Source organism: Anabrus simplex, chromosome 1, assembly GCF_040414725.1.
Source record: "Anabrus simplex isolate iqAnaSimp1 chromosome 1, ASM4041472v1, whole genome shotgun sequence".
Lineage (NCBI taxonomy): Eukaryota > Metazoa > Arthropoda > Insecta > Orthoptera > Tettigoniidae > Anabrus > Anabrus simplex.
In genome coordinates this window covers 887575891-887601860 of record NC_090265.1, presented here as the reverse complement: position 1 = coordinate 887601860, position 25970 = coordinate 887575891, and the positions used below count along the sequence as shown (strand labels likewise).

Here is a 25970-nt window from a genome sequence, read left to right as displayed (position 1 = left end):
GCTTGAACCCACGATCTCCCGGATGCAAGCTCACAGCCACGCGCCTCTACGCGCACAGCCAACTCGCCCGGTAATCTTCTCTGTACCAGCCTCTAACGATACTTCTGCTTCATACACTGTATTATGCCTTGGTCTAGCGGCTTAAGCTCATAGAGTTTGCTGAGAGGAAAATTATCTTTATGTTTAAAATTAGAAACATTTGAGGGATGAGCAGGGCACTGATCAATGAAGAGTGCAATTTTCCTGTTCTTTACACCAAGCCTTGCATTCCATGTGTGTAAGAAATTTTCAAATACTGCGGAAGTTATCCAAGCTTTCATATTAGAAGTGTACTTGCACGGAAAAAATTGCACCTTCTTGAAACATCGCGCATTGCTTGCTGTTCCAATAACCACTGGTACCAACTTTCAGTTCCACTTTCGTTACAGCACAGGAGAACTGTAAGCTTTTCCTTGTTAAATTTGCCACTGTGACACTTCCTACCCTTAAAATCCAGGGTTTTATCTGGAAGAAGATGAGAAAACAGCTCTGTTTCATCTGCATTAAAATTCTGCCAGGAGTATAGTCTTTCAAAATTGCAGGAAGTGTTGTAGTTTTCCATGTTTCAATAGTTTTGCATAGTACAGTGTCATTATCCAGGGCAGCAGCTTCACCTCGCACACATCTATAAACTAGGTCATGTCTATTCTTGAATCCATCAATCCAGCCATTAGATACTTTAAATCATCAAGTCCCATCTTCTGCGAAATAAGTGTTGTCTGAGCTCAAACCACAGTACCATCTACCGGCAAGTTTGAAGCTCGTGCTTGCACAAACCAGTTTAGAACAGCTTCTTCTAATTCTAGAAACTGACCTGGCAATTAGGTTTCCTTTGAGCACTTTTCCTTTCTTCAATAGTAGTTTCAATCAGTTTACGTTTGCTAAACAAATGTATTTAAAGTTGATGGAGCAATGTTTAACTTCTGCGCTACATCCACATGCTACATATTTGGATTGTGGTTCACTTCTTGAAGGATTTGTAGTTTTTCCACCGTTTGTTACTTGCTCCACTTTCTTCCTCTCCACTGTAAACACGTAAATAATGTCCAGATAAAAACAGCCAAGAACACTATATATTACTATATGGCAAGCTACCGTCACGAATGAATAGATGACACTACAGGGAGCACACTCGCTGCTAAACTGAGCTGAGCTCTCGACTGCTACCACGTCAAGCTTAGGCAACCACTTAACCATGATACGATCTCTACCGACACCACTCGGAATGAGGTTGGTGACGGTTACAGGAAGATTCATACTGTTGGAATGGAACAGAAATCAAACTCATAGCACTTATTGAGCAATAACGATGTCCGTATGATATTAGAAGTGAAGACTACCACAACAGAATTCAACGAGACAATGCTTTAAACAGCAACTGAATGCCAATTGCTCTAATACTGTACAATACGAAGCGATGTGAAGGTAGACCGTGACCGTTCTCTAGACTCTTTTCCGAAAGTTAGCGGAGAAAACTGAAGATGTGTGACAACATGAAACGAGTCTGTCAAAGCTCCAGAGCATGTTCCAAAGTTTACAACGTAAAATACATGGCACCATCTATCTATAAGGGTAATTAAGTATTCTCTCTCACCCTAACGTGCATCGCATCACTAACATGCGTGCATGTCCAAATGGACTGACAAATGCGCAAGGACTGGCCAAAATATTGAATGAAGAATATCAAAATTTGAATGTAGTAAGCAGGAGCAAAAAAATGTGCTAAAGCAATATTTTACATAAAAGTTAGTGCTTTGGGACAGGGACTTTTATAATTTGACGTGATTAATGGTAAAAAGTGTTATGAGAAATGTACTAACGGTATTCCACTGTAATTGATATTCTTATGAGCCCCGTGAAATTTCTTTCATACTTGTTCTCAGTTTTTTTTTTTTTCTTCACACCTTTCAGGTACAGTACACTGTTATTTTATAACCCCCAGTGGAAATGGTTTTCATATTTGTTCTCTCATGTTTTTTACATCTTTTAATACTCTCCCCTCATCTTCAGAAATGGTAGATATGGTTTTCACTGTACCCACACATACAAAATGTAAAATGCCCTCATGTCGGAAAAAAATCATATCTAATGTTTCCATGTCTCTGCTGAATAGTTTTTATTTGTGTATTCAGCAAAACCGTCTAATTGCGAATCTCAGTTCAATACGGGAAAATGAAGTTCTTAACTTATATTCAGGGGATTGTCGCTCAGCTAGTCGCCTGCACTGTGAGCCTGTCTCCTGCCAAGTAGAATGTCGTTCTCTCTTCAGTATTCCCCAAGAACCAGTGACGTTATGCAGAGGCACTGTACAACTGGTTGCCGCAGTTAGCAATGTAACCCACGGGCCTAATAAAGATGCGGACATTGAAGGTCGAGTTTTATGTGCACAGGTATGTGTGTGTGTGTGTGTGCGCGTGTGTGTGTGTGTGCGTGTGTGTGAAGTGAACAAGCGTGGTACCCATGGTAGCTGCCAGTGGTGTTCGTTACTGCCAGGTTGCAAATGCAAGATGAACCTTGATCTTTTATATGACATTCTGAGATTTTAAGAAAGTCTTGGATTCAGAGAAATACGGTACATTTTCTTGCTTAATGCATTCTTTTTCCTTGCCCTTGCAGAAACATCTTAACAAGGTTTTACTGTAATCCTAATCTATCCTAATATATTAGACATCTCAGGGGCTGTGTGTTCATTAATTTGGATATTAAAGCATTTAATATCTCCACTGTAATTTAACAGTATCTTACCACAGGTGCCTTTAATGAATTCTATACCACACACAGTTTTGGGAAAGTAAAATATCTTGTTTCTTTCAATATAAAGAGCAAATTAAAGTAACTTTAAACAAAATCCCAAACTTTTCCCTATCATCCTCATATTCAGAGCATGTGATTATGTAAGATTAGCTTATTTCGTTTGTATTATGAAAAATATGAAATGAGTTTCAGTTCACTGTAATGTGAAAATGCTTATGCAGCATGACATAATCATATGCTATGGCTCTAAATTTGGATTATTAAATGTTTAAATATAACTGTTGACCTACAGAGGGCTATTTCCATGAAGTTAGCCAACTGTAGTTTATTCATTAATTTATCAAATCCATTACCCAGACATTCATGTAGCATGTCTAATCAGTTGATGGCAATACTTACCACTTCCTCTCCACTGGATACAATAGGCAGCTCTGTTACAGTTAACTTCTTAAGGTGAACATCTCTTATTCCAGTAGGTCTCTTCATGTGTGGCCTTCCTCTGCGCCCTCTCAATCTACAAAAATTCAACATCTTCAGAAATATAATTTCTCATGTAATTAAAATCTATGACACAGGATTTTAAAATTAAGTGTCAAAAGTAATGGGGACGAAAGTAATCAGACTTACAATGACCAAAACTACAGTATAATTTGATTAATAATATGGAGCTATCCTAAACAAGCTGCCAAGGTGATATTCTTGAAAGAATTAGGGTCCTGTTCTACTATCTTTAAAATTCCTTCCCAGATGCACACACCAGGTATTTTGAGCTGCCAATCTATTATAGCATGAACGTTTACGACAGACAAACATAGATATGCCTGTTAACTTGTTCATTCACCTTGAAAGCTGCTTCGTCTGTCCATAACACTGATTGCCAAACTGTTGGATTCGTTTCATGACAGATTACAAATAACTCATAGACCTCAAATTTTCAGTCAAAATCATCTTGATGCATTGTGCATTGCATGAAGTAACTTTGGAATAATAATAATAATAATAATAATAATAATAATAATAATAATAATAATAATAATAATAGTAATAATAATAATAATAATAATAATAATAATAATAATAATAATAATAATAATAATAATAATGATGTTACTGTTTTTACAACCCACTAACTACTTTTTCAGTTTTCGAAAACGTTGAGGTGCCGAAATTTTGTCCAGCAGTTCTTTTATGTGCCAATAAATTTCCTGACATGAGGCTGACGTATTTGAGCACCTTGAAATACCACCACACTGAGCCAGGATTGAACCTGCCAAGTTGGAGCAGGCCAGCGCCTCAAACGTCTGAACTACTCAGCATGGCCTTTGGATGAAATGGTTTTAATTTTTTGTCTTTCAAGAGTCTATGGATGGTTCTCTGAAGTATGTTGAGTAAAACAGATCCAAAGGCTATTTTTACAAATGTCGTAGCAACAAGGCGAGTATTTCCTTTGCTACATGCAGTAGACTTTGTGGCTGTCCAGACTCAGTGCATTTTTGATATACCCTGTTCTTTCAAAGTTGAGGTTAAGTGAAATCAGGCATCAAGAAATCTTTCTCTACATTTTGAAATCTGATAAGACTGTTTGTTAAGTATCAATCACAACTGAATCATATAAACTTGTTCACTGGTAAACTTGTATGACTCTGCTGAAACACAGCATGGAAAACTTTCTTTTTTTTTTTTTTACAATTTACTTTACATCGCACCAACAGAGATAGGTCTTATGGCGACGCTGGGATAGGAAAGGAGTAGGAATGGAAGAAAGCAGCTGTGGCCTTAATTAAGGTACAGCCCAAGCGTTTGTTTCAAGTGAAAATGGGAAACCATGAAAAACCATTCTTCAGGGCTGCCGACAGTGGGTTTCGAACCCACTATCTCCCAAATGCAAACTCACAGCTGCGTGAACCCTAACCGCACGGGCAACTTGCTAGGTCAACACGGAACAAAACTGATGGAACACAGCAGAGACTCAACTGATGTTTCATGGCAATGAAAACTAACATAACAGACAAATACTCACAGATAAGAAAATGTGTTACGGAATTCAAATTACAAGCATATGTTAAATTTCCTATTAATATTTACATTATCACAAAACAGAATGGTTTTTGGAATACACTGCATAGGGTTAACCCTAAAACTGCAGACTGTCTTTCTGGAAGACGGTGTAGTGTTTCGTCAAGGCCAATCGTCTTACTGAGAGACAGTGGATTTCTCCCGCCATAAGTTTATAACTGGACACTCATGGCATTAATACAGATACCAGCTGAATACTGATACTTTTATCTTCACTTTCAAAAGTCTTTGAAAAAGAAGCAACAACCTGGAGAAGTTTATTTAGAAGTGAATGTACTTTAACATGTTCTTAGAATCAAGATGAAAGCCCTCTTTGTTGACAATTGTGAAATCGAGCTCTTGATTTTCGAAGATCTTAGGGACAGTACTGATGGTGACAGTGATTATTGTGTTAGAGACCTCCTCATTCTTCCAGACAATCCTGAGGACTCGTTATGTCCACTGCAGGCTTACAGCTCTAGCTACCTTTATCATCTCCACTGAAATTTAATCTATTCCAGCAGTTTTTCCATTCTTCAACTTTCTTACTGCCATTTCAATCACATTCATTGTAATTTCTTTATCCATTTCTTCATCAACTAATTGCGCTTCCTGGTGGTCCATTGAATGACTGTCATTTTTTCTCATGTTCAGCAACTTCTGAGAATACTCCCTCCATCTATTTCTTATTTCGTCTAGCTTAGTTAATGTGACCATTTTTTCGTGGATCACAGAGGTGAAAGAAGGTGCGGGCTGGAATGGGTCTATCTACGATAGTCAAAGATCGATTTAAAACTTTAAAATAAAGGTTAAATTTCTTTTCAGTTATTAAATTTGAACAAACTACCAGATTTCAGGTACAACAAGTTAGGTATAAAATAGAAAAAATAGGAAAAACCTAAAAAAAGATTAGTTACAATTTGAGCTTCAAGCTCATAAATTACTAAGGTCCCAACATCGCAAGAGTTACATTAGACAGACAGACAAGGAGACAAAACTCCCAACTGTTTTACAGGAAATTTTAGATTACAATTATAAAGAGTACAATTGCTCCAGAGATTATACAAGGTATGGCCTTCCAAAGGCACCATTCAATAACATTCAATATCACACATATATATTTATATTAGAAGTAAAGAGCCTAAATGCTCTACAATTTCTGCCAAGGAGACTACGCTCCCAAACCTTTACAAACCTTTAAATTTTCCTAGAGCTTCTTTGCTCAAAGCACTTACACTTTCAGGCCTCTCCAGGCACTATCTCCAAATTACAATACCATATGAATTTTAGTTGACACAGGGGTATCTAGTACCCATTCTACTGGGCCTTCGTGAAAAAGAACAGGTTAAGTTACTAGCCCAAACTCAAAAATGTATGGAGGTATACCCTTGTGCTCCTAGAAATAAAGGTTAAAACCCTACCTGGGCTTGTAGCCCGATGATGCAGAGGCTAAATACCACACTACTGAGGTGACTAGGACAAGTTAATTTATGATTTACAGGAGAAAAACAGTTACAAAATCATAGTCACCTCAAGATAAACTGAAGGGGAATTCACTCTCTATCCCTGATTTTACAGATTAAGTCTTTAGGACTTGGATGAAATTTTACATGAGAAACAAGAAAGTTTACATTTTAGAAAATTAACGGTTACATAGTTAAAGATCAGAACCTTCCCCTCGGGTCAGCTTGCGGAGATAACTACTTAGATGGAAAAACTGTAAGCCATTACCTTAGCTGATGTTCTGCTTGCCAAAGATTGAGGTTGCCGTCTCCAGTCTTAACACACACACACTCAGTAATTCAATGATCAATAAGACAAGTTAACTTGAAAAAGCAACAGCTTTTATACCCGAAAGGAAGTTTCGAGAAGGCTCTGGTCTGAATCCGGACACACACTCTGATTTTATTGGTCATACAAAAGGTTACAAGAAGCCTATGATTGGCTGAAAACTAAATGCACCAAATTTCTGATTGGTCAGAAACTAAAGCTGGCAGGATGAGAAGGAAGTGTTGCAAACCTTGAAGTATCAAAATAATGAAAGTCAATTCAGTTGAGAAAACCTATAAACACAAAACTTTAAATTTCTAGTTATTTCGCCTTGCACCAGGGTGCATGACCTCAGTTCTTTCATAGAGACATCTATGAAGAAAGTCCAAATTTCCTGATAGTAGTTGTTCCAACCAGTGATACACCAAAACAAAACAAAGAAATCCAGTCAGTTTAGGAAACTTTAAAATAACATATTACTCTACCATTTAGTAGTGACACCTTCTGATCAAAGTCCCAACTTCTTGTACTAGATGTTTCAATTTTTGTATGATACATAACGTTCTTCAAGGCGCTTCTTTTAAATGCGCGGGGTAGAGGTGTACCTCCCGGTACAGACCTCCCCTCCAAATGTCCTTCCCTGGGGTGATACAGTAGGGAAAAGAATCTTTTGTTTTGGGACATCATACATGAAAAATTTCTTGCTGAAGGTTCATTTTTAGAAAAATTATTTGGAAAACTAGTCTTGAAGTCTTCTTGCAGTCGTAGAAGTCTGGAATATACAGTTCAAGTTTTGACGGCAAGAGTGGCCGCCACTGCCGATACCCTGGTGGGGTCCCCTGGACTCCCCAAGTACCCTCAGATACACCTCTCCCGCTACTATGAGAGGGGTAGTCATGGTGATGGTCGCCGCAGACCAGATGTAGAAGTACAGTTCCAAGACGGGTTGGCGGTCGGGTTTCCGCACCTCGGCCCTTGCTGGAAAGGTGGAGCTCTGGCGCGCCGTTCAGAAGGAGAAATGACTAGAGTGGAGTGGGCCCATACCCTACTCTGGTATCGTTCGCCAGATGTTGAGACATGGCCGCCGATGGCTGAGAGGGCACTGAAACAATAATTAACTCGGCAACAGAGATTGTTTGATGGAGCTTGAGAGTACTTTTTTTTTTTTTTTTTTTTTTTTTTGCAGGTGGTAGAGAAGGGGTGAGTCAGCAGTACATGGGTTTGGAGACGGGGGCTAGGTAATGGCCACCAGGCAATGGACAACAGGAATTTTTATCAGAGGAGAAGGTTGTACAACTTTAATTACAATACATAATATAACTTTGTTATGATCGGGGCAGAAAGCCTCCATTACCACCTGATTAATTTTAAGATCTACGACCCTTCTTAAAAGAAAAATAACCTTCACCCCATGCCAAGATTTAGTGGCTTTTATTTATATATTTACTCGTGTCAGAAGCATACTTAATCATACAGTTAAAAATAAAATAATAATTAAACTATTTACAAAAATTAACAGACAAAGGAAATTGACCAAATTTACTGTACATCTAGATGGTATTTTTCCAAAAACTGAGCCACACCTAAGGTGTTGTCATCAGCAAGCATTAAATCTTGCTCTGAGCATGAAAATGGGCAGAGAGGACATTGATACATATGGTTCACTGTTTGTTCTTCACCACAGTCACACTTGCTGTCCTCAGATGTGAACCCCATAACTTAAGCGACGACTTAGCCCTGCCAACACCAGTTCTTAATCAGTTAAGGGACTCCAAACACTCCAGTCTTTATTGTAGCCAGCCGGAAGTTGTTCACGTGGCTCCATCCATTCTTGCTGCTTAGATTTCCACAAGGAAAGTCTTGCCTTATCCGGTGGTCCTCTCAAGGGCTTTTATGCCTAGATTGAGATTGTTGATGACCAAACCGCGAGTGAGATTCACAGTTCTCAACCTTCAGTCGTTCTTGATCGGCAGCGACTTCTCGACGAATACTTGGAGGTGCAACGCCAGCAAGACAGTATAGCTTCTCAACAGGGGTAGGTTTCAGGCATCCTGTGATTAATCTACAAGCTTCATTCAGGGCAGGGTCCACAGTCTTGGCGTGGGATGATCTATAACACAGGTGATGCGTATTCTGCAGCAGAGTAACACAGAGCCAATGCAGTGGTTCTAAGAACTTGTGGCTTTTCACCCCAGTTTGTACCTCTCAGCTTCCTCAGGATGTTGTTTCATTTAGTGACTAATGTAACACAACAATGAATATATACTGGTTTCACCTGAGAAAGGTGAACCCTAAATATTCTCTCTCTGGCTGGGTTACTGACCAATAAGGTAACCGGGGTTGGAAAATCCACAATGATACATGGCCCATGAAATCTGGGGGCAAGCTTCCCTGCAGGTACAAAATTTCTAACCATGACCTGATCTCCGATTTTTAAATTGGAGGGCCTCCGTCCATGATCATATCTTTCTCTAAACTTTTCATGAGAAGCTTAAAGATTACTCTTAACCTTCTTCCATAGATCTTGGATCTACTGTCTCTGGTAATATGCCATTAAGTGACCAAAAATTAGAGAGCGGCATTTTAGGAACAAACTTAAACATGAGAGATGCCAGAGTGAACTTGTGGGACTCATGCACTGCCAAATTTAGAGCAAATGCTAACCAATGCATTCATGATGAAATGCAATTAAAGCAGATCGACGATTATGATTGACCCGCACAGCCAGAGACGGCTGAGGGTAATAAGCAGAAGTTGTTCCGTGTGAGATAGACAGGTCAAAACAGAATTTATGGAATAAGTTAGATGTAAACGCCTTAGCATTATCAGAAACTATGTATTGACAAGGAAAAAAGAAGCAAAGATAGTATTCAAACAAGAAATTGTAGACTGAGCGGTGGCCAGCTTAGTCGGAAATATCCATGAAAATCTAGCGAAGCTGTCTACACACACCAGAATGAATTTATTTCCGTTCCCCTTTGATTGTGGGAAAGGTCCGATGGACTAAGCCGCATGTTTTCAAATGAAGTGGAGACCAATGAACAGCAACTACATTTTCTGATCCTCTAATGTGCCTCACATCAAATTGGAATACAGAAATCCTGATGGCCCAACGGGCGATATGTCCAGTACGACGAGGCCTAGCCAACACCCAACTTAGGCTTGGTTATCCGTTTCTAATTCAAATTAGACACGTTCCATATAAAGGCGGAACTTCTCTAGGGCAAACAATACTGCCAAACCCCCAAGCTCATAGATTGAATATTTAGCTGATAAGGCCCTAGAAGCACAGGCGATGGGCCACCTTCCAAGTTCCGTTTCCTGAAGGAGGACAGCAGCAATAGCAGATGACGAGGCGTCTGCTTGGACAATGAATTCGTAGAGAAATCGGGCATGGCTAATACAGGGGTGTTACAGAGAGCTAATTTAAGATCTTCAAAAGCGGCATGCTGAGATGGCCCCCAATAAAATTTAACGCCTTTCCTACGCAGTAAGTTCAGGGGCACCGCCCTGTTAGCGAAGTTAGGAATACACTTCCTGAAGAAATTCACCATGCCTATAAACCTGGCAATGCCTTTGATGTCCTTAGGAGGTTTGAAATCACGAATTGCCTGTGTTCTGGAATGGTCAATGGAAACACCATTGGGTGACACAATATGCGCTAAGAATGAAATAGAAGGTTTAGCGAAAGCAAACTTAGAGAATTTAACAGTCAACCCAGCCTTACGAAGGCGACTGAGTACTTCATTTAGATGATCTAAGTGTTCTTCAAAGGTCTCAGAAAACACGACAACATCATCGAGGTACTGATACAGATATTCGAATTGGATGTCCGAGAAGACCCTATCCAGCAGTCTAGTAAGAACAGCTGCAGCCGTGGGGAGCCCGAAAGGCATGCGGTTGTATTCATGCAAGTTCCAATCCGTGGTGAAAGCCGTTAGATGTTTCAATTCTTCTGCTAGAGGTATCTGGTTATATGCCTGATTAAGATCAATGATGGTAAAGAATTTGGCCTTTCAAAACCATGAAAAACACAAGTGAAGATCAGGAAGAGGCATAGATTGTAACACCACCTTACGGTTCAAAGCCCTGTAATCAATCACAGACCTGAAGCCACCTTCAGTTTTTGGCACAAGAAAAATGGGCGTTGATTATGCCGACTTAGAAGGTTGAATGCTACCATCCTTTAACATCTGATTGATGATTTCCTTAAGAGCTTTCATTTTAGGTGGGGACAGCCTATAAGGCGGAAACCTAACTGGGATAGAATAAGTTAATTCAATCTTACATTGAATAAGGTCAGTAACGCCCAGTGTATTTGAGAGTACATCAAGAAACGACTGACACAACCTTCTAATACTTTCAGCCTGTTTCTCAGGTAGATGCCTAAGATCTAATGACATTTCACTCTGGGTCAGCGAAATAGATGAATATGATACAGAATTACATTTCAAAAGGGGAATATTACAGTTACTTGCAAATTTGAAGGTGTACGACTTGCTCTGAATGTCGAGCACAAGACCAGTATTAGACATGAAATCGGCCCGCAATATTGCAGGGCAAGACAATTGTTTAGCGACAAACAATTTCACTTTCCAGCTGAATTTTGAAATACGAACTTTAGCAAAAATGAAACCTAAAATTTGTAATGGAGATGAGTTAGACGAAACATATTTAACAGAAGAGGGGCAATAGTCTGAAAATTTACAATAGGTTTTTAATTTAGAATACCATTTTTCAGAAATAATGGAGCTCACACTTCCAGAGTCTAATAGAGCCATGAAGGTACGTTATTTACTTCAATTCACAGGAATGGCACGAATCCTGTGGCCTCTTCTGCAATCCTAAGGCATTCTCTAGGGCCTTCAAATGATTGGCAAGATGAGAAAACGAGCCACATTTAAAACAACCTTGAGAAGGACCGGCTCCGTTAATATTTCTACTAGATTTTATCAAGGGGCATTTATTTGGAATATGGTCGGTTGATCCACATGCATAACACTTGCATGTGGGGAAGATTCGGCGAGGTGGAGGCCGAGAACTGTTAGATGACAGACGGGGCTCCTTAGCCACTCGTAAGGTGTTGGCGTACCTTACTCCTTCTGCAGATACAGCCATTGCCTCTAATTCTGAAAAGGTTTGAGAACAAGATGCAAAACAGAGATACGAACTATAGGGCGGAGAAATACCTTTGATAATCATTTGCACCATTTGGTCTTCAGAGAAATGAAGAGCGAATACCCTGGTGTAAAACTTAATATCCTGAATAAAGTCTGCAAGGTTTTCATCCAACCGCTGTACTCTAAAGTAGAACTTTCGGATTAATGATGACATGCCGGAATAAAGTTTGCCAGGAGGTGGACGTGGAAGTCTTCTATAGATGATCGATCAGCTATGACTTTAACTATTTTGTCTGAGAGTACACCTACAAAATAAGGATACATAATTTGAAGTATTTGGGAATGAGAGAGAGCAAACAATAAAGCATGGTCTTGAAATTACACTAAAAATCTTAAGAAAGCAATGACCGCAGTAGTCGAATTTACAGTAAACTTGGAAATGCCCTTAAGCAACATAGCCAATGGGTGAGGTAAACTACTGAACAAGGGTGACATAATGGGGGATGGCATAGGAGGTAGTGAAGGCTCAAACTCAGCATTAGTCAGAAAGAAAGGTGGAAGTTGTCTTGGATGATCAGGCTCAGTTTCCGATGAGGCAGATCTTTGTTGACTAGCAATAGATTTCCTACTTTCTATAGCTTAACTAGAATCCTCCTCAGTAGCCAAGTTTATCGAAGGGAATTGGTCGCTTTTGGGAGTAGCGGCCTCAGACAACAAGTGACTAACTTTATTAGACATCTTGGACAGGTGATCAATCAGATTACTAGCCTCCTTGGCACGATCATCCTTTAATTTTAGAAACAATAGGTCCCTAGCCCTATTGTAGAAATGAAATAACCTAGCCTGAACTCTTTTAAGTTGATTTCCAGACGGATCACTCACTTAAAAAAGAACTAACTATAGAAGCTAGCTCGGTGGTATTGTCAGTGATGGTGGATAGAGCCTCATCAATTTCTTTCTCCCCAAATACTGGGATACAAACAGGAAGTTCTAGAGATTCTTTAAGTTTGGCAATATCTGCCATAATTGTGCGTCCAGATTGGACCTTTCTAATGAGGAGCTCATAGATCAATTCCTCCTTGCGCAAGTACCCGGGAGCGAGGACTTCGCGAGGACCAGACATGTTTACAGAAAATGAATTTAACAATTTGGAAAATTTCCAGCAACCGAGAAAATTCTTAAGAGTTTAGATCGAATTCTAGGTTTAGCCATCAAAAAGGGCTTTATCTAGACCCATTCAACCATGCTCTGCTACCACATGTTACCTTGTTTTCGTGGATCACAGAGGTGAAAGAAGGTGCGGGCTGGAATGGGTCTACCTACGAGAGTGAAAGATTAATTTAAAACTTTAAAATAAAGGTTATCTTTCTTTTCATATATTAAATTTTAACAAACAATCAGATTTCGGGTACAAGTAGTTGGGTACAAAATAGAAAACAAAACACAAAAACCCACAAAAAGACTAGTTAAAATTTGAGCTTCAAGCTCATAAATTACTAAGGTCCCAACATCGCAAGAGTTGCGTTAGACAGACAGACAAGGAGACAAAACTCCCAACTGTTTTACAGGAAATTTTAGATTACAATTATAAAGAGTACAATTGCTCCACAGATTATACAAGGTATGGCCTTCCAAAGGCACCATTCAATAACATTCAATATCACACAAATATATTTACATTAGAAGTAAAGAGCCTAAATGCTCTACAATTTCTGCCAAGAAGACCACTCCCAAACCTTTACAAACCTTTAAATTTTCCTAGAGCTTCTTTGCTCAATGCACTTACACTTTCAGGCTTCTCTAGGCACTATCTCCAAATTACAATACCATATGAATTTTAGTTGACACAGGGGTATCTAGTACCCATTCTACTGGGCCTTCGTGAAAAAGAACAGGTTAAGTTACTGGCCCAAACTCAAAAATGAATGGAGGTATACCCTTCCGCTCCTAGAAATAAAGGTTAAAACCCTACCTGGGCTTGTAGCCCGATGATGCAGAGGCTAATACCACACTACTGAGGTGACTAGGACAAGTTAATTTATGATTTACAGGAGAAAAACAGTTACAAAATCGTAGTCACCTCAAGATAAACTGAAGGGGAATTCACTCTCTATCCCTGATTTTACAGATTAAGTCTTTAGGGCTTACATGAAATTTTACATGAGAAAGAAGAAAGTTTACATTTTACAAAATTAACGGTTACACAGTTAAAGATCAGAACCTTCCCCTTGGGTCAGCTTGCGGAGATAACTACTTGGATGGAAAAACTATTGGCCATTACCTTAGCAGATGTTCTGCCTGCCGAAGATTGGGGCTGCCGCCTCCTGTCTTAACACACGTACTCAGTAATTCAACGATCAATAAGACAAGTTAACTTGAAAAAGCAACAGCTTTTATACCCGAGAGGAAGTTTCGAGAAGGCTCTGGACTGAATTCGAACACACACTCTGATTTTATTGGTCATACAAAAGGTTACAAGAAGCCTATGATTGGCTGAAAACTAAATGCACCATATTTCTGATTGGTCAGAAACTAAAGCTGACGGGATGAGAAGGAAGTGTTGCAAACCTTGAAGTATCAAAATAATGAAAGTCAATTCAGTTGAGAAAACCTATAAACACAAAACTTTAAATTTCTAGTTATTTCGCCTTGCACCAGGGTGCATGACCTCAGTTCTTTCATAGAGACATCTATGGAGAAAGTCCAAATTTCCTGAAAGTTGTTGTTGCAACCAGTGATACACCAAAACAAAACAAAGAAATCCAGTCAGTTTAGGAAACTTTAAAATAACATATTACTCTGTAATGAACATAGGTTTTCGTGGCTCATAGTATTAACGTAAATAAATGATTACTAAATGATTACTGGATTAAAGCCACTATGTTCATTTAATAAAGCCGAATTTTCAGCCAAATTGCATTGGCCTCCATCAGGGCAAGTTAAATTCTGCTTCCGACAGTGAGCAAAGTAATTCAAAGAAAGGTGGAAGTCATGACCGTACTATCCACGGCCTACCCTACTAATAGGTCTCAAGGATTTTCGTGCTGTAATTCACCGAACTTCATATACGCCCGGTGTTTCATGTGGTTGTGGTTGCTCATATATTGGCATGACGAAAAGGCTTGTCAGTACCAGGGTGAAAGAACACATTAGGTTGGTAAAGAATGTCGCTCTTTCATCCTCCATGGAGAATGCCATAAGCCAGTCTGCCATGGCAGAGCATTTCTACAGTACAGACCATGAAATCCTCTTTGACCAGGAGAAGGTCACTGCGCCTGTAAAACACTTCTATGCTCGACTAGTAAGAGAAGCTATAGAGATAGAGCTACGCCCAAATAACATCAACAGGGAAGACGGCTTCAAGTTATCAAATGCATGGAGACCTGTACTGCAGAAATACATGCATAACACCACCATGGAACAGTGGGACGCACTCACAAAACCGTCCGACAGAGGGCGGTGAATTACAGCACGAACACCCTTGAGACCTATTAGTGGAGTAGGCCGTGGATAGTACGGCCATGACTTCCACGTTTCTTTGAATTTCTTGCTCACTGTCGGAAGCGGAATGTAACTTGCCCTGATGAAGGCCAATGCAATTTGGCTGAAAGCTCGGCTTCATTAAATAAACATAGTGGCTTTAATCCAGTAATCATTTATTTATTTACGTTAACATATTACTCTATCATTTAGTAGTGGCACCTTCTGATCAACGTCCCTACTTCTTGTACTACATGTTTCAATTTTTATATGATAGATAACGTTCTCCAAGGTGCTTCTTTTAAATGCGCTAGGTTGAGGTGTACCTCCCGGTACAGTTAACATTACCATATTTACGCGAATAATCTCCGTCACCGAATAAGCCCTGCACCCTAACTTCAGGAAGGCTGATTGTGAAGAAAAATAACCTGCCAAGATTGACGCAAATAACACCCGTACCCAAATTTCGTGCCTCAATTTAAAAAAAAAATATGCGGGTATTACGCGTAAATACGGTATGCCATCTTCATCCTCCACAAATCTGGTGTTTACTTGATCTCTCTTTTTGTTTCTTAAGATACCATACAATAATTTCTTGCTGCCCTGAATATCATTTCTCAATTTATGTGTGTATAACGCCCAGCTTTTCCTCTTTTCTTCCTCCACTACTTTCTTGGCCAAATTCTTTGCCTCCACATACTTTCTTCAGTCTCAGATGTTTTCCATGTTTTCCATGCCATTTTCTTTTCCTTCACTTTACTCTCACTGTTTTCAAAAACTAAAGTAAAAAACCCCTCTGCAGAAGTAATTGAAGAATACAAAAGAATCAGTAATAAAATAACCAAATTGAAGAGAGAGTTACAAAAAAGGTATTATGAACACAGATTACAGAATTGCAAAAACCAAAAAGAAACATGGTATGTAGTCAATGAAGTGTTAAATAGGAAGCTTGGACATAAACATGAAATCAGCCATCTGGTGGTAAATGTCAGCATTACAAACACAGAGGACATATGCAATAACCTAAATGAACGATACGTTAATGTAGCTGAAAATATAAGAAAAGGTCTTCCTGAAGACGAGCAAGTTCATGGCAGCACAACAGCTGAAAGTCAAACTAATAGTATTTTCATGTCTCCTACTGATGAATGTGAAGTGCTCAAAATTATCACTTCTCTAAAAAATAAAAATAATTTAACTGAAGATAAAATAACCAATGTCATATTAAAAACCTGTGTTGAAAGTTTAGTACCATATATTGTGGAAATTACTAACCGTTCAATTCTCAGTGGAGAAATACCCCAATTACTCAAATGTGCCAGAATTGTACCTATCTTTAAATCAGGAGATAACACAGATCCATCCAATTACAGACCAATTAGTATATTATCTGCAATTGGAAAACTCATAGAAATGGTAGTAAAAATTAGATTGGTAAATTTTCTGTGTAAAACTAATTACTTCTCCAATAATCAATATGGGTTTCTCCCAAATAGAGGAACTGATAATGCTGTATTTGATACAGTAATAGATGTTCAAAAGACCTTAGATGAAAATAAATTAGCAGCAGGGCTACTCATAGATCTTAAAAAAGCATTTGACCTGGTTGACCACAAAATACTTCTGAACAAGTTAAAATTAGCAGGAATTAGAGGTTTAGCACACAAATGGTTCCAAAATTATTTATCAAATCGAACACAATATGTGATGATTAACGATACTAAAAGTTTTAAGCAGCAGACAAAAACGGGAATACCGCAGGGCTCAGTACTAGGTCCAATTCTATTTCTGATTTATATTAATGACATACAATCTCTAACACTAAAGGGGAAATGTAAAGTATTTGCTGATGATATCTTAATAACTTACAAAGGACTATGTGAAACGCGAATTATGGAAGACATAAATTGTGACTTGGACAAGTTATCGGAATGGGCTTTATCTAAAAAAAATGATCATAAATGTGACTAAAACAAAATACCTAATCTTTCATAAAACAGCCCATAAGATAACAGCGGCTAACACTGTTATCCTAAAGGACCAAGTAATAGAGCGAGTCAACTCAGCTAAGTATCTTGGTATAATATTAGACTCAACACTTTCCTGGAAAAGGCATATTGATTATGTAATCAGCAAAATTACCCCTTTGATAGGAATAATGCACAGATTAAGATACAGTAATTTTTCTCATCAACAATTGAAGTGTATATATTATGCAATGATCCACCCACATCTAACATACGCAAGCTTTATTTGGGGAAGATGTAGGAAAGATTACATTAATAATTTGGAAATCCTACAAAAAAGAGCCATCAAAATCATGTATGGATTCCCCTTCCTCAAACCATCACATGAAGTTTTTTCAGAGTCAAATATTCTGCCATTCCATAAACAAATTGCATTTTCATCAGCAGTCTTTATGTATAAGCTAGACAGGAAATTAACCCATTCTACTGTTAACTTCTCCCACTTTAGTGAAATTCATGGATATGAAACTAGAGGATCATTAAGGATATATCCCTCTCATTCTAATTCAGTAAAGTACGGAGTGAAAGGCATAGAATCATCAATGTTTAGGGAATATAATGTGTTGCCTCCTGTTATAAAGAACTCTAAATCGGTTATATGTTTTAAGAAAAAACTGAAGGAATATTACTCTTTTACAGATATCTTAATATAATCTCTATATAACTTGCTTTAATTAATACAATAATATATATATTGTCCATATTTAGTATATTACAGCCATGCAATATCTGAATATACTTCTGAAAAATTATGATCCTAACATGTAAAAAGAAAGAAAAAAAAAAGTACTTGTCACTTTACAGAAAAGCCATTGTATATGAAATGTAATTATTGTGTTGCCTTAAAAAAGTATGTACTGTATTGTCCCTATCACGAGCCAGAGGCTCATGGGACCTTTTGTCACCAATAAATAAATAAATAAATAAAAATGGTTGAGATTTCCCGAAACATGTATGGTTTAATTAATAATGTTTCTTTCATTTAATGAGTGTATTGATTAAGGCGGATTTAAATAAACTATTATAAATAGTTATATTACACATTCAGACCAGTCAATACGGACCAAACACAATATTAACTTATCATGGTTAAGTTTATTAACAGTTTTCAGTAATTCGACCGGGTCAGGGATGGAATGAATGAAGCCCCCACCTAGCGGTGAGAATGGGAATTATACCGGCTGCCGAAGCCTGTCACACTCCTCTGGGGCAATGATTAATGAATGACAGATGAAATGGAATGATATTGGAGAGTGTTGCTGGAATGAAATATGATAGGAAAAACCGGAGTACCCGGAGAAAAACCTGTCCCGCCTCCGCTTTGTCCAGCACAAATCTCACATGGAGTGACTGGGATTTGAAGCACGGAACCCAGCGGTGAGAGGCCGGCGCGCTGCCGCCTGAGCCACAGAGGCACACGTTTTTTGAAAGCAACTTATAACCTATAATCCTGATTGATCAAACACTTGTCTACAATTAATTTGTCTACAAGTCGACGAAATGATGTAATAAAGCTGTAAATCAATACTACGGCTCGAAGAATATTCTAGTTCAATTTCTAGTGATGCACATCAATAATTACTTATGAATACATCATAAGAAGCACACACAGATATTCACCCAGCTTTCCAACATGCAACCAATAATAATAATAATAACAATAATAATAATAATAATAATAATAATAATAATAATAATAATAATAATAATAATAATAATAATAATAATAATAATGATGATGATGATAATACTAATGGACAAGATCATAAAGTCTATAAAGAAAATGGACAGCAGACCAAATGCCCTTGTATTTGTTGATGATGTGCTTCTCTGGAAAGATACAGAAACTGAAGTACAGAAAAAAAACTGATTGAGTGGAGCAATATGTTCAATAAATTTGAGATGAAGGTAAGTAAAACAAAGAATGTTGAAATAACCATCAACAGGAAAGGAACAAGCTCAAACTTCTTTTTGGAAGGAGCAAACTTAGAATCAGTTTCTCATTTCAAGATCCTTGGAAGCACAATCTCCAAAGATAACATTTTCAAGCAGGAAATACTCAGCTGGACACAGAAAGCATCAGACTTTTACAATAAAGTCAGAAATCTACTCTGGGATGGCAAAATGCCACAAAAAGCAAAAGCAACCCTGTACTACACCTAATTCGTACCGATTATCACATATGGTCTAGGGACATGTAACTCTACTAAATAATGACGACAGCAGAATTCAGGCAACAGAAATTAGCTTCATGAGATCTACAAATCAAACTACCACTATTCAGACAGTTCAGGTGCTGGCCTTCTGACCCCAACTTGGCAGGTTCGATCCTTGCTCAATCCAGTGGTATTAGAAGATGCTCAAATACATCAGCCTCATGTCGGTAGATTTACTGGCACATAAAAGAACACCTGCAGAGCTAAATTCTGGTACATCAGCATCTCCGAAAACCGTAAAAGTCGTTAGTGCGACGTAAAGTAAATAACATTATTATTATTATTATTATTATTATTATTATTATTATTATTATTATTATTATTATTATTATTATTATTATTAAAATCAGGATTGTAAACAGGAAGTTAGCTGTCAGCTGGCATTAAGGTCCCTATTATCAACCAAATGGGTTAAAGTTGTTAGCTTTAATTGTTAGAGTACTAGGGGATTGATTAGGATATGAAAATTCTAAGTTTTCTTTATCTTATAATTTAATGTCATTGAGAATGTTTATAGTGTATAATTTTTTAGGTTCAATATGATTTATACCCTTTATTAGAACTTATGGGGTGAGTTATTTACCTGTATTTCTTGGCTTAGTTCTTCAAATATAGCTGCACCCCCTTCATTAAATTTAATACGTGAAATTGGATTATTTAATAGTTTAGTTGCATGATCGTGAATAACTATACTTACGTTGATGTTATTATCATGTTTTAGAGCAGTATATACAATATATTTATATGCTTATAAACTGATCCATTATCACATCATGAACAATTTACTAGCACATTCTTCTTATTAATTTTATTACAGTAGAAGTCCGTTATAGCGAGAATTCATAATGGGCGAAAAATTTACTCGCTATAACGGATTGTCGTTATATCTGATTTTTTGTAAAAATTCGAGAAAACCCCCATGCACATTAAATTCAGTATGAAATGGCAATCAGTTTGTTCAAAATGTGAGTTTTTGCGGATAATACACACACTGTGGCTTACTTGTTTGTTGTTTCTCGAAATCCGATACTACGTGAAAGTGTGTGTTTACATTCTGAAAAAACATATATTGCCATATTTCTATGAATCCATTTCCTTCAAAAAATTTTAATCAGGCTTAAAAGTGCTTTGTAAAATCACATGAGTGTCTTTCTTATACAGTACGCATTTTTAGACTGTAGACACCGAACACTGGCTTTAGTTATACCGTATTTTTTGTGGCTGTACAATTATGCTTTATTTCAGAGGGTTTAATAACCATTAACTTAAAATTGGCATCATAATATCGAAGGAAACTCGTAGAAAAAATCTGCCGGCAATACACATTCCACGCGTCTCTACAATACGACGATACATCAGGAAAATATTCTTGCTTACTATAAAACTGTTACTTTCACTTAGCGTGCCGCTACACGCACGTCTTGCTTGCCAGATTCGGCCAACTTCAGCGGCTAGCGATGTATAGGTCTTAATCGCGGACTTTGAAAGTCAACGAACGAGTTTATTGCGCCGCGGTATGGCAATTCCGCCTATGCATTTTTGTGCACATACCTCACAATTCCATCTTCAACTTCTTTAAAGCATCCTTGTTGTGGGCCACTGAATGCATTATTTGTGCAGTACGCATTTTTAAGCTAACTTTGCCTTCACGGAAACGCCGAATATTGGCTTTAGTTAGGCCTATGCCGTATTTTCCTGCGGCTGCACAATTATTATACATTTCCGAGTGTTTAATAGCCATTAACTTAAAATTGGCATCATAACATTGACGAGAATCCGTTGAAAATTTGCCGGCAATACCTGGTCCACCTATCTTTACAATACGACGATCCATCACGAAAATATTCCTGCTATCTATAAAACTTAATTTTTCTAAGCGTCAGAGGTACCGCAGACGCGTTATAACTCTGCTACTGAGTAGCGGTGGCCTTTCTAAGAATTCGAAGGCTCGCATGTTTTGATGCCATTCCTCAGACTTGAGAAACATTTTTGTAGAGGATAATAGAATGTCATTCTCTCTTCACTATTTCCCGAGATCCAGTGACGTTACACATAGGCACTATACGACCGGTCGCCGCGGCTACCGATGTAGGCCTATGATAAAGATGCGGTCGTTTATTGTCAACGAGTTTTGTGTGTGCGGGCGCGGAGATGAAAAAACAGCGTAGTTACTGCGGTAGTTGCCAGTGGTGTTCATTACTATCAGGCCGCGAATGCAAAACGACTCTTGATTTTTCACATGGGATTCTGAAAATATAAATGTCGTCTTGGATTCGGAGAACTACGGTATCACTCCAGAGGCTTCTGTGGCAAACATTTCAGTTTTCTTCTTCAAACGGCATCACCTAACCTACCCGTATATGTATAATGAAAACCTATTTGAAATGCATGTAGAGAAAAGATAACCTGCTCGCTAAAAACTGACATGGGAATAGCTTTCCGAAATTTAACTAGACGCGAAAAAATATAAACCATCCTCTGAAATCAGTGATGTACCCTGCCATATCTTGAGGTGTATCACTTTCTTACTTAATTTCAGTATACGATATACCGTTAAGGGATCGTTTACTTCAGCCTTTATTTTTAACGAGTAACAACTGCTACCGGCCATGTTATTTAGGCATTTATTACGAAAACGTCTCATCCTCTTTCATTTCGAATTTTCTTTTGAAAACAGCAGTCGACGGGTATTACTAATCGACTCCAATATCACCTTCGAATGTTGGCGAGAGAGTTCGCAAATGCACATAGCGCGAAAACTATACCGTACCGAAGATGATCGATCGCATTTTGTGGCAAACGTTTCAGTTTTGTTATTCAAATAGCGTCTCACATTCTAACTTCTCTGTACTATATGTATGATGAAAACATACTTCAAGTGGAAGTAAAGAAATGATAACCTTCTCGTTATAAATTTACATGATAAATAGCCTTTCCGTGATTTAACGGATGCGAAAAAATATAAACTAACCTTGTAATCGTTGACGCACTCTGCCATATCTTGAGGTGTAGGCCTATAACATTCTTACTTAATTGCGGTATTTAGCATTAAAATTAAGCGATCGTTTATTCAGCGTTTATCTTTAACGAGTTAACAACGGTTATCGGACACATAATTTACGCATTAATTACGAAAACATGCTCTCCTCTTTCATTTTCCTCGCGGAAGAGCAGTCGACGGGTATTACTAATCGACTCCGACATTGCCTTCGAATGTCGACGAGAGAGCTCTCTGGTGGGCATAGCGAGAAAACGATACGGTACCGAAGATGATCGATCGCATGCAGTATAATGACTGGGTGCATAAATATCGGCAACGGAAAAATCAAGCGCGCATAATCGCTCGTAATAACGGATGCGTCAGTGATAGGGTTCTCGCTGTAACCGAAGGTTAATACACAGTTTTATATAGGCATTTTGAAGGGACCTACAAAAGTTATCGTTATAAAGGGGTTCTCATTATATGCTGTACTCGCTATAGTGGACTTCTACTGTATTAGGTTTATATCATGAATAAAATCAAGGTGCATTAGAATGAGCATACTAGGGTTGTAGTTAATTATAACATTTGATTTGCACTAAAAAAAAGTATTGATCTCCAATCTACCTTAAATAAGAAGCGACATGTATTGCAATCAGTTTCGACCTGTTCTTAGATGATTATATCCTTTACATTTTTTAATTGAAACCAAAATAGAGGTGTATTACAGTTAATAACATTATTGAAATAGACATTTCTTAAACAGTTACCCTGCACCACTGCTTATCATTTGTACTTAAACGTTTTTAGAAATGAAGTGCCTGATTTAAAAGGATTACTGTGATAGAGTAAATTATGTAATTATTTACCTTTAATATATCTAACAGACTTAAACTACTCCCTAAAGTATCAAAAACTCAACTTCCCAAACATCTTCAGTGTAGTGCTCTAATATAAGCTTTGTAAGCATAAAATCAACAAAGTTAATATAATCATTCATAAAACAAAACTAATTAAATAAACTTTAATACTATTCTTTTGTCAGCTTTGAGAATATTGAACAGAATGCTTATAAATTATCTGACCTCCTCAATCCTCTCTTCAACCTTGATCTAAGGTTTTAAAAACTTGCTTCCCAAAAAGGTATAAATCATACTGAACCTAAAAATTTAGACAATATAAACATCCTCAATGACATTAAATTATAAGATAAAGAAAACTTAGAAATTTCATAACCTAATCAACCCCCTAGTACTCTTACAATTAAAGCTAACAACTTTAACCTACTGGGTAACAAATTATAGAAGGTGACAGAAATATAACTCAACTTAATATACACCCCCCAAAAATCACCATCATGACTAACATTAGCATTCTCTTTCATATAATTCAACCTTCATCATTTAAAGGATGAAATGATGTAGAATTAAATTCACATGTTATTAAATAATACACTGATCGCAATGAATAACATACTGTTAAGCCTGTAGGAAAAAAGTATTTAAAAAAACGAAATATATTAATGTAAGATAACCCAACAATTTCTAAAATTAAATCCACAGAATAAAATTCAGCCAAAAAAGGTATACCGCATAACACAAGGTTAGAAATATTAAAACACACAGCTGTTAGTGGTATTTGACTACAAATATTTCTTTACTGCCCAAGGAAAGAGACCAAGGGGAAGGCCAAGGAAATGCTAGATAGACACAGTGAAATCAAATGTGGAGGAGAGGGATCTGAAATGGCAAGATGTCCCGGAACAGAAGATATATGCAGACAGGAAGAGAGGCGAGCGCTTGTACACCACACCTGGGAAACTGGAGTTGGAAAATGATGATGATGATGATGATGATGATGATGATGATGATGACGATAATGAGTGAAGGGGTAAGTGTGAACTGGGCTGACACAGAACAGCAAGAAAGTAATTATCCAGGTCATGATGTACCATCTGCTATTCATCACCCTGGCCCCATGAACTTGCCTCATCGTAACGCAACTCCCATTATGTGAAAGGAATTCAAAATCAGTTTCATTAAAAAACTGTGTTTTACTTAGCACTCAAAATGAAAATTGGAGAACTATGCTGTAATATGTAAGAACATACTTGTGTGTTTTCGAATACCCTGTTTCAGGAATAAATTATCTATCAGAAATTCTTTTGTAAGAGCAAAATATGTCAACATTTTTTATTCAAATTTTTTAAATCATATTTTACGATAGTTAGAAATAATAACAATGTTCTTTTATGTTTGCCATCTTCATGTAGATCAGTCTTTCAGCTTTCTATTGGTGCATAATATGGATTTATTAGGATTATAATATGTCATCACAGGCATGGTTTTATTTTCTTGGTGCATAGTGAGGAAAATAGCTGCAGCATTTGACAAACCTGCAGCAGTTCTAGGGTTAAGCATGATAACACATATTACCCCATGACTTAAATCCTAACCATAGATGAATTTTGGTTTGTTATACAAACCTAAGATGATCAGTTCCTTTCGTAGACAAAGATGAGGAGTGAGCAGTTTGCTGTTTTCTTGGTACTACTGGGAGAACTGTGGGCTGAGCTGTGCTCACAGCTGCGATAACTTCTTCCATAGATGCTGGAATTTGTGTGTCATCAATAAGTTCCGCAAAGCTGAGTGCACCTGAATCTGAAATCAGAGGCTCCTGGAAGTTGTTCTGGGAGAACATATACCTCCTGACTTCCTGTGAGGTCTTGTTGCCTAAAAACTGAGAAAGGCTTTCCCAGTTTCGACCAAAAAGTACCTGTAAAATGTAAGAACACTGTACTTATCAGTTTAAAAAAATACAACTTCTAATCTAAGAATAGGGTACTTAGTAAAAACTTTCTTCCCCTTAATTTCATACTTCAATATACCATACTAAGTCCATTTTTTTCCCCACATGGCAACATTACAGATAAATTCAAGGCTTTAACAACTTCAAATGATTGAATTATCATGAATAGGAATGAGCAGCCATGATTTACAGAGCACATAGTCCTATGCGACCATCAGGTAATAACCCTGTAAATATGGTGTAAATTATAAGAATAATTTTTCATTTTGTGCTTTTATAATGGTTTAGGGAAAAACTCTTAAAAATATATTACCAAATATATTTTAACATATTCAAGTTTCTTGTTTCATAGAGAACTTCCTCTGTGATGTTTTTTAGGGAAGATTATTCTCTCTCTCTGTAAGAGTTCATGTGTTTATCAAATCAGCTAACATTTTGGTGATTGTTTCATAAGCCTGTGATAAACTGTTGTCAGACTACAGTTTTTGTACGCCTCAGAGACCCTCCTGATGAACAAAAAAAGGCACCATGGATGATCTAGAGAAAGCTGAAAGATGTATCCTCAGGAAAATTCATGGACTGAGATTGCTCCCAGATGGAACCTACAGACTTAAATTGAACTCTGAGCTGTATCGACAGTTAGAATCAGCCAATACCAGCATGCGACGTAGGAGGCTTAAGTTCTATGGACACCTACAACGAATGGACAGCAACAGGCTTA

The 25970-nt window shown here is 37.6% G+C and overlaps 1 protein-coding gene across 1 annotated transcript in view; it reads right to left on the bottom strand.

The window, feature by feature from the left end:
• Nucleotides 1-25970, bottom strand: part of LOC136857693 (histone H2A deubiquitinase MYSM1) — a 165922-nt gene that overhangs the window by 107549 nt on the left and 32403 nt on the right. Inside the window, exons 3-4 of the mRNA XM_067136545.2 lie at nucleotides 24927-25216; nucleotides 3193-3307 (exon numbers count right to left, since the gene is read on the bottom strand). Coding sequence (XP_066992646.2) covers nucleotides 3193-3307; nucleotides 24927-25216 — 405 coding nt within the window. The remainder of the gene's footprint in view (nucleotides 1-3192; nucleotides 3308-24926; nucleotides 25217-25970) is intronic.